Source organism: Pteropus alecto, unplaced genomic scaffold (genome assembly GCF_000325575.1).
Source record: "Pteropus alecto unplaced genomic scaffold, ASM32557v1 scaffold8, whole genome shotgun sequence".
Classification (NCBI taxonomy): domain Eukaryota; kingdom Metazoa; phylum Chordata; class Mammalia; order Chiroptera; family Pteropodidae; genus Pteropus; species Pteropus alecto.
Genome location: NW_006494609.1, coordinates 2,902,260 through 2,920,831, shown reverse-complemented (window position 1 = coordinate 2,920,831; position 18,572 = coordinate 2,902,260). Strand labels below are relative to the sequence as shown.

Sequence of the window (18,572 nt, the reverse complement as noted above, 5' to 3'; positions counted from 1 at the left end):
GGAGAGTTAATCTATCTGTGCTTCTGTTTCCTCATTGGAGATAATAATAATAGTACATGTTTTATAGAGATGTTATTAGGTCTAAACTAGTTAAAATGTGAAGTCTCTAGAAATGTGCCCGCCACAGGTAAACCCTATGAAAGTGTTTTCTATTATTATTGTGTGTCTTCCAACAAGTTAGTGGTGGTGTTGGAATTTTACGCCAGTTGTATTATAATCGCTCTGTGTTGGAACTTTCATGTGTTGATAACCTCAAGAACCTTATTAAGTTTTCAGTTTTTGAAAAACTCAATTGCAGGGTGATTTCATGTGTTGATTTGAGCATAGACACAGTTTTCTTCCTGCTTCTTTCTCTTTTAGGCATGCATGTATTTAGGTAGCTTTGATGTTCACATATCTGACTTTGTAGGCTCTAAATTTTTTATGTTCAAATAGCTTTTTTATTGAAGCATCTACAGATAGTGTATGTGCTTCTTGCTGTCACTAGAAGTTCCTAATCTTTTCAGAAAGCTTGTCTGCCAAGCTGTAATTCATGGGTAGAGCTGTTTTTTTTTACTGAAGCTTCTATAGATACTGTATGTGCCTCCTGCTGTCGCTAGAAGTTCCTAATCTTTTCAGAAAGCGTGTCTGCCAAGCTGTCATTCATGGGTAGAGCTGATAGTGACCACTTTTTGACGCATTAGAACTTCTTGGTGATTAGGCAATAAGCTTTTAAGTAAACATGATCAGTTTGTTTATTTTTAACATTTGGAGACTGATTAGTATTATATATGGTTTAGAGGGAAATTGCGTATAATTAAGTAGTAATTTGCATTTAAATTCAGGCATTGAAAAACTAGAAAAATACTCTCCTAGTAATGTACTCTTAATTTTGAAATCCATAAACAATAACAAATTTTAAAAAAGAAGCAGTTTGTAATATCAATTCTGAGACTTTAGTCATTTACTTGGTTGTTAATACTTGATAGGGAGCTAAATTAGTGCAGGAACACCATGGAGGATGAGACCATACTTAGAAAAATATGTTTTTGTTGCGTTATGACTTTACTGCTCTCTGAGATTCTTATGGTCTAAGATTAAAGTACTCAGATGCTGTATAGCATGTTTTGATGGTGATGGGATTGGGGAGATGGTATTGCTTTGTGCAGTGTGGGAGCAGAAAGTAATTGCTTTTGATTACATACTTGTGAGAAAAAAATGAGTTTAGCCCTTCTCAGCAGTCAAGAGGGTTGTTTTTTTTTCTGCAGTCTTGAAGAGAAAAAATTGCTCAAGGCATTCACCCCACAGTTTGAACACATAATTGGGCTCGGCCTTCATTCCATTCACTAATTGGTCTAACCTACTAATTTAAGTTGATAACAAATTTTTTAATGAAATTATGGATAGTGAAAGATTCCTTAAAGAATATTTTGTATTTAAGTGTTAAAAAGTTAAAGGTAAATTCATTTTTTATGGCCATCAGGGTAAAAAAATTAATTCACAGATATTTTTGTTATCAAGTTACAGTTTTTACACTTATTTTTATGTCTCATGTGACCGGAGTTATTTTCCCAACAAATATTAGTGGCTGTTAGTTATTTTTCAGTGAAGTTGCCTCCTAAATATGGTAGCATGGTATACAGCCTGCTCTGCTCCTAAGGTATTGATATTTAATTCATTTGTAAAGATGCCTCAGAGAAACATCATTGCTGAATATTCACTCCTTCAAAAGGCATTTACTGGGGGCCCATTCTGCCCTAGGCAATGTGCTAGTTACTCTTCAAGAGCTCAGACCTGTATTGGAGAAAGATTTGTGAACAGATAAATTATGGTAAGTGGTTGACAAACATATACAAATTAAAATATTTTAGAGGACTTATTCTACCTGTTCATCTTTCTGAAAGTGGTCCAGGTCAGAGTGCTATTGTGTAATATTTGTTTAATACTAGAACATGCCACAAAACAGGTCAAATTGTATGACCTTAGTGGATTCTAGTATATCATTTACCTTTTGAATGACTTTGGTCATTAAATAGCTTAGGTTTAAGTTTCAGTTTTCTTCCATCGGTTTCTTTCTCTTTGAAGGGTTCATGAATGTTTAGCCTTCACTAATACTCTTTTGTATAGTTTTCAAACTCTTGAAGTTGTTTAACTTTATTGCAGTTTGTGTCTGTGTGCACATGTGTGTGTGTATGCACATGCCTGAGGCTTTGTTATGGTGTTATATCGCCATGATGTTTTCCTGGTGGGACTGTTGAAGTCTGTTCTACAAATTATGGTTTAATAGAGAGAGATGAGTATTCATTTACTTAATAGAAGCCAAATAGTCAAGATAGATATATATTTTGTCAGCCTGAATTGAACAGTACCATATGATTTTAATATGAATTTTTGTTACCTTGAATAGTTGGGAATTTGTACCATGTTTTTCAGAGCTTGTAGCTGAAGCATTCATTTCAGTGTAGTTTGCTTGTTGGTGTTGAGATGCTAATAGTCAACATCTGTTCATTGTATTTTCTATTCATTGTCCTTTTTGGCCAGAGATTGGGTAAAGATAATCTAATATACATTTTCTTACATTTTCTGTAGTGTCCCATTGCTTTTATCCAGAGATCCAGCCGAGGCTGTTTTAACTCCTCTCTTGTTCGCTTAGGAAGTTTAACTCCAAGGATCCTGGTGTATGTAATGAAGTGAAAACAGTTAAAACCTCCCAGCTGTGATCTAGTTTTTCATGTCTTGGTGAAGAAGGAAACCCAGCCAGGCTGCATAAATGGTTTATAGAAAGGAATTGAAAAGGATTTGAAAAAACAGTTCAACCACGCATTACCTGAATTGGGGCAGTGACTAGGAAGGCATGATCAGAATCCTAAAGGGGAGTGAGAACATGAAGTGGGGAATCATTTTTTTTTAACAAATTTTATTTTGGGATAATTTTAGATTTATAGAAAAGTTGCAAAGATAGTATAGAGAGTTCCTGTATACCTTTCACCCAGCTTTGCTGTAATGTTAATGTCTTACATAAAACTGTGGCTCATTTGTCACATCTAGGAAATTAACATTGGTACAGTACTGTTATCTGAAATACAGACTTTTTCTATTTCACAAGTTTTTTTCACTAATATCCTTTTTCTGTTCTAGGATCTAATCCAGGATACCACATTGCATTTAGACCATGTATAATTTTGATAAATAGGTTGGGATTTCCATGAGCTTTTTCTGTGCCATCTATGTGGTCCAGTAATCCCCTCTGACCAGTGCTGAAGAGAGAAAGTCATTGACCATAAGAATAAACAAGACGGCATAGGTAGTGTTTTGTATCCCTTGATTTCAAAACACTGTTAACTCAGTGGAAGAGTTGGCTTTGCTCCCGGAAGGGTGGTGTGAAGTTTCCTGAGAAGCTGAGAGCCGATCCTGAATGAGGGGCCCTTCCTGGGCTCTACCAGCACCGTGTGCTCACCTCATAGATGTTACTACATGAAACTGTCACCAGTTATTTGCTTATCTGTCTTCTTTTCTAAACTGTGTTTCTAAGGGTCAGGGACTCTCTTACTCATTTTGAAATCCTCAGAGTTATTAATATGGTTATTAATACACATTTGAAGAAATTAACCCTTGCTTTGGTAACATTGATTATTAGGTCAACGGAAGTTTTGTTTTGAATACCGTACATGTTGTTTCTCCTTCAAATCAAGCCATCTTATAGTGACTTTTACTATATATAAATTATATCTCATTTATATGCCATTTCTGTGGCTAGTTGAGTATGTCTTCCTGGAATCTTAAAGAGCAACAGAAATGCTCATTTAAGTTTGCTCTTCTTTTTGATTATATAAATAATTTTCCTTAAAAATAGGTGTAGCATTGAAAGTAATGGATGGTAATAGAGGTAGCAATTTTGTTAGCTTTTAAGTATATGTGTGACAATTCCAGTTCCACCCTCCTGGGCTGTAGATCTGGCCGTTTGCCTGCCACTTCATGCACAGTTAATGAAATAACAACTTCCTAGACTTATTGAGGGAGACGGCTTGTCAGATTCAGAGAATTAGTTTAAAATTTTTCCTGTTATCGCCAAGATTCAGTGGCCCAGGGTCACCTTAGCATAAAAACTGCCATGGTATGGGAACACGGGGGCCCGTCCTAATTCTGTGGATCAGGCACAGTAGTGTCAGTTTGGTAAGTAGAAAAAACATCAGGATAGGAGGGAATTGTAAATCGAAACTGCTATTTTCTTGATTTAGACTAAGACTGTGAAAGGAGCATAGATGAACCAGTTTTCTGTTTTGTTTTTCTCCAGACATCTTACAGAGTTATAAAACGAGCAACAATAAACTGTCACTTCTCTCTGTTTTACTCATATTAGCTTCGAATCCATTTTTCTACTTTCTCTGAAGTGTGCTGAGAATGGTAAACTGTATTCAGGGTGGGGGAGGGGGCTGGCAGTTGAATCTAAACTATACTTTCATGTATACTATTCATTTCGAGTCTGAAGTATACATTTTGAGTATAAAAACGTGCTATTATCTTGGTGAACTTAACCTTTATAGGCCTAAATTTTCTTTTAACCAGTGAGTGAGGATAACTTTTTCCAGCCTCCTACGAAGTTAGAGTGACTCAGTATGGTGAGAATGATCTTATAAAAGCTTCTCTTTAAAGCCAGAAGGGTAAGTAGTTCATTGTCCTTGGCTTAACTTGAAGGTGCATACTCTGGGTTTTGGAGGGGTCCAGAAGTTTTATAATCACTTTGAGGAGAACTGAGGGACTAAAACCCTGGCTAAATTTAGAAATGCCATTTATTAGTTTGAAGAAGGGGAAAATCTCTTAAAAGATAAAAATCTTTCAAAATTCTGAAATAGACTTAAATAGCACTTGCTAATGTGGGAAGCTGAATTCAACAGAAAGGGATAATAAAACTGAATAACTAATCATGAGAAGTGGAATTCAGGAGTTTTAAAACTCATTAAAATTTTTGGGAAGAGATTTTCTTTTGTGAAACTTTTAGATAAAACTTCTAGAAGAAAACAGAAGAAAATCTTTATGACCTTGAGTTAGGCAAAGATTTTTTTTAAAAAATGACACAAAATACATTATAAAAGAAAAATTTGGTAAATTGGATTTCATCAAATTAAAAACATTTCTCTTTTTAAACAAAACTATTAAGAAAATGAAAAAAGAAACCCTAGGAAATATTTTCCAAACGTATCTCTAATAAAGGACTCATATTCAGAATATATAAAGAACTCTTACAACTCAATAATAAGACAAACAGCTCAATTTTAAAAAATGGTAATACTTTGAGATACCAAAGAAGGTTCACACTTAGCCAAAAAGAACATGTAAAGATAGTATCATTGGTAAAACAATATTGTTAGTCCTTAGGGAAATGCAAATTAAAATCTCAATGAGATACCACTTCACACCCGTTAGAATGGGTAAGATTTAAAAGATTGATAGTGCTATTGTTGGTGGACCCCCTTGCTGATGAATTGCATTGCTGGTGGAAATGCAAGGTGGGATAGCCACTCTGGAAAACAGCTGGGCAGTTACTTATAAGTTAAATATATACTTAACATATGATACAACAATCCCACTCTTAGTTATTTACTCAAGAGAAATGAAAACATGTTCACACAAAGACTTGTACTTGAATGTTCATAGTAGCTTTACCCATAATAGCCCCAAACTGGATGGAACTCAAATGTCCTTCAGCTGGCGCATGGGTAAACAAATTGTTATATGTCTATGTAATGGCCTATTACACAGCAATAAAGAGAAATGAACTACCAATACATGTAACAACATGTACAGATCTAAAAATCATTATGTCCAGTGAAAAAATGCCACACACGAAAGACTACATTCTATATATGATGCCATTTATATGACATTCTGTATAAGGCAAAAACCATAGTGATAGAAAGCACACTAGTGGTTGTGCAGGGAGTTGGAGGAGGGGGACTGACTATAAATCATGAGGAAACTTGGGGGATAATGAATGTTTTATATCATAACCATATACAGTTGTCAAAACTCTTTAAATTGGTGACTTACTATATATAAATCAAAGCTAATTTCGACAAAATTTTTGCCAGTGATTTATGCAGGATTAGAGAATGGATTCAGATTAGTTTGGATCTAATTTTGTTATAGGCGCTAAAACAATATTGAAATAATAGTATCACTGAATTGAGTTGCGGAGAGCTTACTAGTTATTAGTGTTTGGTCAGGTTTAGGTTAAAATTTTTATTCATGAAAACAGATCAAAATAAGATAAAATTTTTAGTTGAAGTTGCTAGATCAGAAAATGAGAGTTCTGCTTATTGTACCTCTTCTTCATTTTGTGTAAAATGCATCTTCATTTTACATCTGAGGCAACTGAAGAGATGTTAAGTAGCTTGTCAATCAGTGGTAAATCTCATGCTCTCGACCACTACACTGTACTCTACTTGGAGTCAGTCATCCTAGTTCGGTTCCAGGTGCTGTTTTAGACACCGTGCATTCATAATGCTGAGCTTTCCATCACTCCCTTTCTTGACTCAGTACTTTCTTTTACTTATGCTGTTCTTTCTGCCTAGGATACTAGTCTTTTTTCCCCCTGCCTTGCCAGTGCTTACTCATTCTTAAATAACAGCTCTATTGTCTCTCCTGTGAAAATTTCCCCACTCTCTCAGGCAAAGTTACCTCTTTCCTTCCTTTGCCCACCACACATTATTCTTCTTTTGTGGTACTTGCCACATAAATTGTCTATTTCTCAGCCTGTCTTATTTATCTTGTGACTTTAGCTTTTGGCATATAGTAAATGCTCAAGAAGTATGAAATGAAGAATGAATGATACCGAAGAACCTAAAGATGTTGATAGTGAATTACAGTAAATTTCCTGTGTTTTAGCATATATGATGTTTTAGTAAATTATTTTAGCATAGATATCTAAGGATGAGGGAACATAAAAAAATAGTTCTATTTAAAATGTGAGTATATAAGATAGGTGGTAATGGGGTAATAGACTAGAAATTGAGTGGCAGTTATATGCTTTTCACATTTTTAAGCTCAGGTACCTCTAGTAGAAGAGGAGAGTGGGTATAGAACCCTGTGGGGGCTGGGAACAGAACCGCAAGCAGCCTTTCTGCCTCTAGAACAAAATGTCTATGAATACTTGGAACATATCCATGTTTCACCTTTAGAAATTCATGCATATTTTCTATTCTATTTTATTATATATGGATTTGTTTCAACATGAAAATGCTTTCTTCTCCTCGCCCCCCTCATTCTCTAGGAACTAGATGCACAGGAACATATGTCATTTATCTTCTGACTTCTGGCACATTCTGGCATGCCCCAATGCCCAAATCTGGGAAGCAGGGATAGAGTTATAGTCTAATGCGGCAGCATTCTAGCTTTCTGTGATTTGGGGGATTGTCTACTCAGGAGTATTATGTCATGGAACTGAGGAGGGTGAGCTCATCCTGTTCTGACTAACGCGGCTGTTCCTGGAAGGCTGCAGTCAGTTGGAGGCACCTCATTACCAGATCACTGGGGACTAGCTGGAGAGAGTTCACAGAAGACCCACAGGAATGATTAAGAGACTGGAGGGGCTGACTGATGAGGAAAGAATATAAATGAAAACTGTATAACTTGGCTGAACCAAGATAGCAGGAATACACGACTGTATAAATATCTCAAGATTATAAACTTGATGGGGAAGGGCAATCTTTTATGGTGGGATTTTGGGGTAAGGAGATAAACCAAGGGTGAAATTAAGCAAAGGAAAATATAAACTAATAATCTAAAGTATCTGATGGTAAACTTTATTTCTTGGAACCTTCTTAGTTAGACACCTAACCTGTGGCCCTTTTGCTAATCGAATGATTTGGTTTTTTAATTTGATTTACCTGGACTCATGGCTGGTGCTTCTGTGTAGAGAATGCTGGAGACTACATCTGACCAAGCCAACAACTTTCTTTTGTCCTGTCTTGTTTTGTGAACTCAGTGGGTGATATTTGGAAATCCTATGTGCTGCCACTACCTCTTTATTCACCAGAATTCTAAGTGGACTTTCATGTCATTTTTTTCACACCTTTTTAGAACAGCACTTTAAAAGTAGAGACTGAATCAGTGATATTTATTATAATAATTTTAGAAACCCAGATATAGTATTTGGTTCCTGAGGTACTGGTTTTAGGAGATTATAGCTTTGATGAAATGCAAGTGTGCTTGTATGAAACACGTACTTTGGGAAATGATTATATAAAATTCCTATTTGGGGCATGGAGGCATAAAGCTTTTAAATAACAGTTGAAATTAGCCAGGAGAAACATTTGCATAATGTTGGAAGTTTTATAGCTCTTTTCCTAAGAGGGTATAGTAGAACTGGAAAAAAATTATTTTATGTTTTTTTGATTTATTAAAATGAGTTCATTTATATAAGGCAGTTATACAGCTTTAAGACTAAACCGCTACACCAGAGATTAGTAAACTTTTTTTGTAAAGGATCAGATAGGAAAACTCTGTAGGCCATACATCTCTGCTGCAGCTACTCAGCTCTGCTGTTGTAGTGCAAAAGCAGTCATAGAGAACATGTAAACTAATGAACTTGGCTGCATTCATTTTTTTTTTTTTAAACAAAAACAAGTGGCTGTCTGGATTTGGCCTGCAGGCTATAGTTTGCCAACTCCTGCTCTAGACCTTTGCTCCTGAAAGCATGATTTGTAGACCAGCAGCATCAGCATTACCTATGAGCCTGTTAGAGGTAATAGTGACTGCTCTAGAGTCTAGACCATGCTTCTCTAATTTTAACATGCCTAGCAATCACTTGGGGGTGGGGTACAGGCTCTGAGATAGACTCTGAACACTATACTAGCCACTGAGAGGCAAAGATGTGTAATACCCAGTCAGTGTCCTCAGGAAACCTACAATCCATTAGGAGAAACTACTGTAAAAACAAATAATTATAATACAGACTAATAAATGCTATATTAGAGGTATCTTCAGCATAGGTGTATAACAACAAATGAGGTGGTTAGTTCTGCCCTGTGTGGGGGAAGCTCTCAGAGGGGCCTAGAAAAGGTGGCAGTGCTTGAATTGAGTCTCGAAGCTCATTAGAGACACTGAGGCATTGAGGTCAGGTGGGGTGGGTGGTGAGGTAAAGCGTGGTATAGTTCACGGTGGGGCACAATAAAGATGATAGAACTGGTAGTTATTTGATTTAATAATGAAATAGCTGATCACAAGGTTGGAGGCCCACTAAGATCACAATGAGTAGATATAAAAGTTTAGTGCATTCTATTATCTTTAGCTATTTTTTTGATATTGTTTCTTTATTTGATAAAAAGACAACTTGCCTAATCTTTTCTTCTTTTAGAAAAAAAAGTATTTTCCAGAAATAGAAACTTTTTGTATGTTCTTGCATCATTAAGAATTTGGAAAACACTAAAAGGTACAGATAGAAAATAAAAATTATTTGTAATTCCATACACCAGGAGATGGCCACTGTTAACAGTTTTGCATTGTTCCACCCAGTCTTCTTTGTGTAATGTAATATTTTAAAAATTGAGTTCATGCTATGTAAATAATTTTTGCTTGCTTTTTCACTTAACATTTTATTTGTGAGCATTTCCTTGTGTTGTTATTCTTTAAAAGTGTTATTTTTAAAATGCTTATATAGCATTCTAATGGATCTCTTATAGTTTATGTAACTTCTCATGTTTGCAGATCTCTTAAGCTGTTTCCAATTGCTAGTTGACCCAGGTTTTGGCTCATGTACTTGGCAAATCTGTCACCATGTTTTAAAGTAAATACATATACTTATTTATTTTTAATTATAAAAGTTTGCCAACTTGTTTGATCTACTGGCCTTCACTCATTCTGTTCTTGTGCTCTTATTAGCATTTTGTGTTTTCTTTCTTGGTTTCCCATGGTAGAGAGGCAGTAGAGTAGTCATTAAAAGCATGGATTCTGGGTCCAGGTTGACTGGGTTTGACTAAGCTCTACTACTTATTGAGTGTAATCTTGAGAAAAGGTCTCAATTTCCTCATTTCTCTTCACCTTGTTGCCAGACCCATTAAACTGAAACCTGGCATGTTGTTGTGATGAGGCTCACTCTAAATCTGTGCTCTAGTTTGCTTATACTGAAGGATTGAGATCAACTGAAGTACTGGAGCTTCCTTCTGGAGTGACAAAGTTTGGGCAGAGAGATTGCCACTTGACTTTTCTTGTGGAGTTTTAATTGGGAAAACTTGGTCAGAGTTTACCTGCCCTTGGTTATTTTTAGTGTCCTGGGGTTTCTACTTCCTCTTTTTTGTTTTCTGGGGATGCTCTTTCAGAAGTAAAAACCTATTTAACAGACCCTTTTTTCTTTGTAGGGTGGGATCCTGAGGCAGCTGAACAGATGCCTCCTTCAGCAGTTGATTGTGCCCTTCACTAGAGAGAAGCCCAGGGATGATATATTTTTGGGTTATATTTCAACACCCTGGAAGTCATCTAGTTTATGCCAGGAACATTAACCATCTGCTTCTGTGACACACCCTCCATGAAGGTCTGATGGACAGACACTTTCTGTTGACCTTGCAGCTGTTTTCTCTCATGTGGAAGTTGAAGACAAGGTGAAAGGGCCAAGTTACCTGCGTTGGGTGAATAGGAGTGCTCCACTTGGTTCTCAGAACATGGGCCCTCGTTTGAAGGTAAGTCAATAGCCTAGTTAAGATTCACTTGTTACTGGGATGCAGAACATGGACTCAGTGCCCAGTTCCTTGCCTTTTCAGCTAGGACAAGCTGTTGAAGTGCACAGTATTGGTTCGAATTGCCTTTGCTTCCGTAGGGCATTTTTGGCGATAAAGAAATAGATACTCCATTTCTGGGATATCACTTTTTCACAGCTGATCTTTAATGTTGGGGCTAAAATTTATTTGATGTTGTAATTATAAATCTTTGTACTCCCCCCAAAAAGCAGAGTTTCAGAATATATATATCAGTCATCTTTCTAACATTCTTTTGAGACAGGTATTTTCAAGTATTCCCCTCTTCCCTGCTTTTGTAGGTAATGTGAGCCAAAGTATGGTAGTATTAAACAGCTTGCCCCAGATTTTTTAGTAAGCAAGTGATATTTCTGCATTTGATAGTTGGTACTGCATTCCATTTTTCTCTGTCATACTTTATTTTTATTTCAAAAGATTTTTTAAAAGGCCATAAGCATTTATCTTTCTAATTTTAGCCTAATAGTAAGATTCTCACAGCATGGTTGGGTAATGTTTTTCATACTTTTTTTTACCTGTTTTCTTAAATCTTTTCTCAAATACTTCACTCTTCCTATGACTCCATTCTTTTCATGATTCGGTGTTGTATGAGGTTAAGAACATTGGTATTCACAATTAGACACAGACTTGAGTCTCAGCTCTGTCACTTAACCAGCTGGGAGATGTTCAGCAAATTAAGTTTTCTAAGCCCAGATTTTTTTTATTCTGTAAAATAATAATAATGCAGTTTTACCAATAGTGACAATTACTTAGGCTAACATGTGAAACAGTGCAGCGTTTGGCCTATGGTATGTGGATCAATAATGGGATTGTAAATTATTAACTTACTGCTACATACTACTATAATTCTGCAAGCTTAGGGTATCACAGTTTGATGAATTGTATAAGGGCAAGGACACTAAAGAGATGAATTTGAAAACAAATAAAATACTCATATAGCTGAATTGCATGAAATAGTATGGTGAAGACTTAATGTACTGCTTCTTTGTGCTTGAATTTGACTGGGGAAGAGTTCCAAAATAATTTTACGAAGAAGTATGAGCAGCAGAAAGTAGAGGGAGCTGCGAAAACTATTGTAGAAAACAGCTCAAGATAAGGAAGACTGTAAAACTGGATACCATGCCATGCTTGAGAACTCATGACTCTAGGCATTTGATACTTACTTGTAGAACTGAAGTAAATTGGCATTTTTGGTCTGAAGAGTTTATAATCCCTGGCTCAAATGACTGTACTGCTAATTAGAGAAGTCTTTAAAAACTATATCTAAAAGGAGGGTCCCATGGAAGCAATTGAAGTGTCCTACGATAGATGATTGGATAAAGAAGCTGTGGCACATATATACAATGGAATATTACTCAGCCATAAGAAGAGATGAAATACTGCTATTTGCGACAACATGGATGGACCTCAAGATAATCATGCTAAGTGAAATAAGCCAGACTGAAAAAGTTGAAAATCACATATCACTTATATGTGGGATATAAACCTAAAAGCAACAAATGAACAGGGCAAACAAACGGTGACTCATGGACATGGACTATAGACTAGTGGTTACCAGAAGGTAGGAGGTGGGAGAGGAGATGAGAGGTAGACGTGGTACAGGGGGTCAAATGTGGGGAGAAGTAGGAGGGGGGCGAAGCGGGTAAAGGGGATCAGATATATGGTAGCTGAAGGAAACTAGACTTTGGGTGGTAAACACACAATAGAATATACAGATGTCAAATTATAATGTACACCTGAAAATTATATAATTGTATTAACCAATGTTACCCCAATAAACAATTTTTAAAAAGTTAAAAAAAAATAAAAGGAAGGTCCCATTTGGAAAATTCCTGATCCTTAAACATTCTGGATGAAGAACAGACATTTGACACTATCCTTTCAGCAGATATTTTGTTCATATTTATTGCAATTACTATGTGCAATCATGTTGGATGCTGTGGAGAATTTTAAAGATTAGTTTTTCCATCATGTTATTTACCACTCCGAAATGGAAAATAAAACAGGGAACTAAAAGAATATAAGTAGTATAAGGTAAATAAAAACAAAGTAGTGTGAGAATTCAGAAGAGATAAAGAATTTCTTAAGTTGAGAATCAGAGAAGATTTCAGAGAGGGAAGATAGACTTTTCCCTAGACTTTAGGATTAGGAGATTTTTCATGGATAGGCTGAGAGGGGATAGAATAGGCTAGGCAGAGGAAATGACTTTGCAAAGGCATGGAAATGGGACATTGCAGAGCTTATAGGTAAAAATGTAAAGGATTTGATTTGGATAGATCAAAGGATGAATAGCATAAATGGGGCCAAGGAGAATACTATAGAGTGGGATGGGAGCAGAGACAAGGCAGACAGAGCACAATAGGGTCAGTAAGAGGACAAAAAATGCCTACTGAGAAAGTGAAATCTGAATTAAAAGCTATTTGATGGGTCACTCTAAAAGGAAACCCTGTACCCAAAGACAAAGGGAGGCTTCGTGACAGCATTCAGGAAGAACCAGAAGGGAAAATATAGAAGGAAAGCAAGTCCAGAATGTGATCATGGGTAAAATTGGGAGATGGGTAAATTTCATTAGGGGGTTTTGAGAATTATTATAGAGAAGTGAGATACTTTGTAAAGATCAAATCAATGAGTGATGAATTGACAGAGCTAATACTCTGGTCATGTCACAAGGAGGTTTCAAGGAGAGTTGTTTGGGGAAAAAAAGCATTATTTGGTATGCTGAGTTTTAAATAAAGGGAATTGGAATAGAAATGTAGAATTGACTACTTAGAAAGGCCTAGGTGATCTAGATCAGTGGTGATGATTTGGTAGAGAAACAAATGGGGAAAAAATAGACAAGGACTCAACAAGGTCAGGTTCATTACTGCCACTTTATTGAGAACTGAGACCGTGACTATTACACACCATTTCCCCAGTACCTGGAACATTAAGTAGGTACTTAGTATTTGTTGGATGAATTGTTTTAGGATGAATTTTAACTCCATTATGAAAAAATTGCAGACATAAAGTTAGAATAGTATAAAGAATTCCCATGTAGGCAGGGATTTTAAAGTAAAAGAGAAACTGTGTCTTTTGTAATTCTTATGCATTTCCCATTGAAGAAAGTGTGGGCCAATGGAAAGGGTCCCTGAGTTTCCTTTTAGCTCTAAAGCAAAGCAGTAGTGATGCTGCTACTACTATTAATAATTATAATAATAATTAAAACTGAGAACTCACTGTATGCCAGGCACTCTTCTAGGCTGTTTATATGTGTTAACTCATTTAATCCTCATAATGCCCTATGAGGTACACACAGATATTATCCTCATTTGACAGATAAGTTAACTGGCATTCTGTAGAAGGATTAAATAACTTGTCCAGGGTCACATTGTGAGTAGCAGAGAATGGATTTGAACCCAGGTGGTCTAGCTGTAAAGTCCATGCCCTCATCCTCTATATTATACCCTCTGTTATACTGTTTGATTTTGGAGTCTTGATGGCTGTAAGCAGTTATATTGAAGTCCTATCACACTAAAGGAGATGGTGCGTTGAAATTATTAAGTCTCAACTCTTTTTACAGCATCGAGAATTCTGAAGCATAGACAGATCACACAGTTACAGCCCTGAAACTGGTCTTTAGGCTTCTGACTTACTGCTTGTCAACTGCCTCTCTCAGAAAAGGTTGTTGTAGCTGTCAGAATTAGTACACAGAATTTTCCCAGTTATGGCATGTGCCATAAATTTGTCATTGCTCTTGTTCCATCAAGAAGCAAGAGACTTGAGACCATAAGTTCTATAACATCGGCCACACATACATGTTCTACTGAGTGCTGTTACTTTGCCAAGGGCCAGAAGTTTCACATCCAGGATCAGATTGGATGGCATCTAACTGGAGTACCTAAGACTAAAGTTAAACGGTTTGGGTCCGTCCAAGTCATCTAGTACATCTTGCAAGATGCAGACAGATGCTTTTTTGAGAGGTGATAGCAGCTTTTCAGCAGAGTCCCAGGAGATAAGATACTTGTTTGAGAGGGAGGATCAATAATTGTGATCCTAAACATTGGATCTGTTTCTAAATGTTGTCTCTTTATGATAGACCCTTTTGGGAGCAGCTTAATTCATGTGTATTGAACAATGCTAATGTTCCCCGTGTGGATTTCTTTTCTGGTAGGACTTTAGACACCAGTCTAAGTACAGATTTCTATGAAACTTGACATGGTCATTTCTCCAATTACCTACTCTTTGTGGATTCCATTGGGTATGTCAAATGAACTAATCGTTATCAAATGAACTAAAGACCATTTTCTCTCTTAAAATTTTCCAGCACGATCAGACATGAAAGCATATCCTATTAAAAAAAAAAAAAAAGTTGTTTTGGTCCCTCCCAAATCTGACCCTATAAGTTTTTAGCTGTCTTATCTCTAGTCAGCGGTCCCCAACCTTTTTGGCACCAGGGACTGCTGCTCCTATGAGAATCTGATGCCCTATGATCTGAGGTAGAGCTGAGGCAGTGATGCTAGTGCTGGGGAGCAGCTGCAAATATAGATGAAGCTTCACTCACTCACCTGCTGCTCACCTCCTGCTGTGCAGTCCGGTTCCTAACAGGCCCCAGACTAGTACCAGTCCACAGCCTGGAGGGTGGGGACCCCTGCTCTAAGTAACATTCTAGTGCTTGGCTGATAAAAGGTGTGGGTTGAGATAACATTGATACCCTTAATATATTACATTGACTCTAAAAGAAAGAATGAATTCGGTGCATTGTAGAATGGAGAGCGTTACTAAGGTCGAAACTCAGTGATAAGATATGAATATTAGTGTACGTTGCGTTTTTCCTTGACAGTACCTAGGGTAGTTAAATGAGTGATGATGATTGAAGTCTTATTCTGGATACAAGTTTAATAACTGAAAGTTTCCCCTCAAACTCTCGCCTCCATTTAAATTGTTCTGACCTTGGCAGGCATCACTTAGGATGAGAAGTACAGTTTCTTCCTCTTATTCCTCGGCCTTTCTGCTGAGCTCATCTTTCACAGGGCCCATTAGTTTGTCTGATTGGTAACAGCAAAAATGACTTCTCTAACATGCCCACTGCTTGTTATTGGGATGACCCAGAGTTCATTTTAATTATATAATGCCAACATGATGATGATAATACTTTTAAAAATCCACATTAAAAAAAAAAAAATCCACATTTTATATAACTATTTCTACTTAGATGAAATACTTCCAGAAGGCAAATATGAGAGGAAAGTGACTCTATTTTCTTTTTTGCTTGTGTTAATTGGCACTACTTTGTATGGGGGAGGGAAACTGTTTTTGGGGCCCTGGAGCTAAGATAAAAGCCATGTTATTACATTTTGTAATTAGCAATTAAGCAAGTGGCTGTTTGTGGTATTCCTAGGGTGGTCAATAGATGAGAAATCTTTAGGGAATGATGCAGTCTCTGTTTCTTTGAAGTGTGACATAGGGCACTTGACAAGCAGAGATGGCTGTAAAAAAGGGCTGGAACAAAAACTGAACAGGTTTTCTTTTGCAGCTGCAGCTGTGATCCTTGGCTGTCTGTTGTCACTGAAGGGACCTGATGTTTTACGTTATTGGTATGTTATGGAAAGAGCTTTCTTTATTATCTGTTCGTTAGGGACGCTTATATCCTTTTTGCCTCTGTCTCTTTTACTTGAAAATAGATTTGGACATATTTCCAGTTGTGCCGGAAAGTACCTTCACAGAGTTGGCAGTGGAAGTCATTCATTTGGGAAATATTTATTGAGTAATTATAGTCAGTGCCAGACACTGTTTCCTGCAGAGTCAAAGTCGAATAAGACAAAAATCTGCCTTCAAGAAGTTCATACCATGGAGGGGGAGATGGTCAAGGGGGAGAACAGTTACAGTAGATGAATGTATAGGAGTTTGAGGGAACCCTTAACTCTGGTAGGGGTCGGGGAGGGCTTCCAAATGGCAAGAATAAAATGCACGTTATTTTTACTACTTCTGTGGGGGCCCAGCGCATGTAGGAAGGTTGGGGGTGGGCATTATTTGTGGTCCATGGTAGAGAACAATTGTTGGCAAACTTTTTCTATAAAGGGCCAAAGAGTAAATATTTCCAGCTTCCCAGCCTGTACAGTCTTTGTCACAACTACCAAATTCTGCTGGTTTAGTTCAAAAGCAGCCCTAGACAATATGTAAATGAATGGATAGGGCTGTGTTCCAGTAAAATTTTATTTACAAAAACAGGCAGTGGGTGGGATTTGGCCCAAGGACTGTTGCACATGAGCTCTTGTATAGAAGTTTCTCTCTTCACCCACAGAGGTAAGCCCAGTACAGTGTTTCTTTGGAAGTCTCGCTATCTCGTCTTAACTCTTTAATTTTTGAGAGATGGTTACCTATGCCATAATGAGAAGTTGTCATGTATAACTGGCAGGTATCTGTATGTTCTCTCTTTTACATAGGTGGAATCACAGTGTCTGTGGTTGCATTCTTCTTCACAATTAAGTTTCTCTTTGAGCTCGCCGCACGTGTAGTCAGCTTTCTCCAGCATGAGGACCGTGAGCGCCGAGGGGATCGGACTATTTATGACTACGTGCGGGGAAATTACCTGGATCCCCGGTCTTGCAAAGTCTCCTGGGATTGGAAGGACCCCTATGAGGTGGGCCACAGCATGGCCTTCCGAGTGCATGTAAGGGAATGTTTCTGTCTCCCTACCCATTGGGGTTTCTGAGTCACTTGCTTTCCAGAGCCCAGTTCAGTCTGTTGGTGGTGCTGGCCTGGAATGTTAACATTTTCCCTTGTTTTTCAGTCCCTCCCAGGAACTTGGGAATTGTTAATATTTGAAGAGTCAGTGAATTTCTCTATCATTTGGGTACTTAGCTGTGACGATGTATAAAGCTTAATGTTACCTTTTCAAAATAAGAAAAATATTACTGGAAAGAGTAAGTGTTGTAGATCAGAGGTTGGCAAACTATAGCCCAAGAGTTAAATCAAGTGCACCTCCTATTTCTATAAATACAGTTTTATTGGAACAAAGCCACACCCATTCATCTGCCTTTATTGCCTATGGCTGCTTTCACACTTGAGTAGTTAACCACAATTGAATAGCTGTGTATGACCTATAAAGCCAAAAAAATTTACTCTGGCCCTTTAGAGAAATAGTTGCTGCCACCTGTGACGACTTCTCCACTGTAGCATTATGCTTGGCATGATAGCCCGAACCCTTCTAGCCTTGCCTGGTGCTTTGGTTCACTCAGTGCCAGAGGTACCCATTGACTTACATTTACCTTTGGGTTAACAGTGATAAGGTAATAAAAAGGGCTGGTAAGACAGATGAGGCAGCAGCATTTGTGGTTCAGAAATGTTGAGCTGAAATTAATAATAATGGTCCGTCTTTCCCCTTTCTCAAAATATGAAGAATTTGTTCATGATTTAATGGTTTTCCTTGAAGTACTGAGAGAATGTGTTTCTCCCTGTGTCTGCAGGACTGTAGGAGTGGGTGGATACTGGGTTTTATCAGCTACTTCCTCTCTCCCCACTCTTTTGAGTTAGATGGGAAATGGTTTTCTCTCCGTGCTCACTAATGGGTACTCTTTTCCCCACTGTAGTTATTCTATAAGAATGGGCAGCCTTTCCCCGCACATCGGCCTGTGGGACTCAGAGTTCACATCTCTCATGTTGAGCTAGCAGTGGAAATTCCAGTGACTCAGGAAGTCCTCCAGGAGCCCAGTTCCAACGTGGTCAAGGTGGCCTTCACTGTGCGCAGGGCTGGGCGTTACGAAATCTCAGTGAAACTTGGTGGTTTAAATGTAGCCTACAGTCCCTACTACAAGATTTTTCAGCCTGGTATGTTCTGTCTTCTTTTCCCTTTCTCTCCCCCTCTTTCCC

At 37.5% G+C, this 18,572-nt stretch overlaps 1 protein-coding gene across 5 annotated transcripts in view; it reads left to right on the top strand.

Moving 5' to 3' along the window:
* Nucleotides 1–18,572, top strand: part of AREL1 (apoptosis resistant E3 ubiquitin protein ligase 1) — a 34,246-nt gene that overhangs the window by 1,216 nt on the left and 14,458 nt on the right. For 3 of the 5 annotated variants that reach the window (XM_015599737.2, XM_006925446.3, XM_025041987.1), the window contains exons 2-5: nt 10,335–10,652; nt 16,237–16,297; nt 17,147–17,373; nt 18,293–18,530. In XM_015599737.2, the coding sequence (XP_015455223.1) occupies nt 16,282–16,297; nt 17,147–17,373; nt 18,293–18,530 (481 nt within the window). In that variant the 5' untranslated portion in view covers nt 10,335–10,652; nt 16,237–16,281. The remainder of the gene's footprint in view (nt 1–10,334; nt 10,653–16,236; nt 16,298–17,146; nt 17,374–18,292; nt 18,531–18,572) is intronic. The other 2 variants (XM_015599738.2, XM_025041988.1) reach the window with 2 other exon arrangements.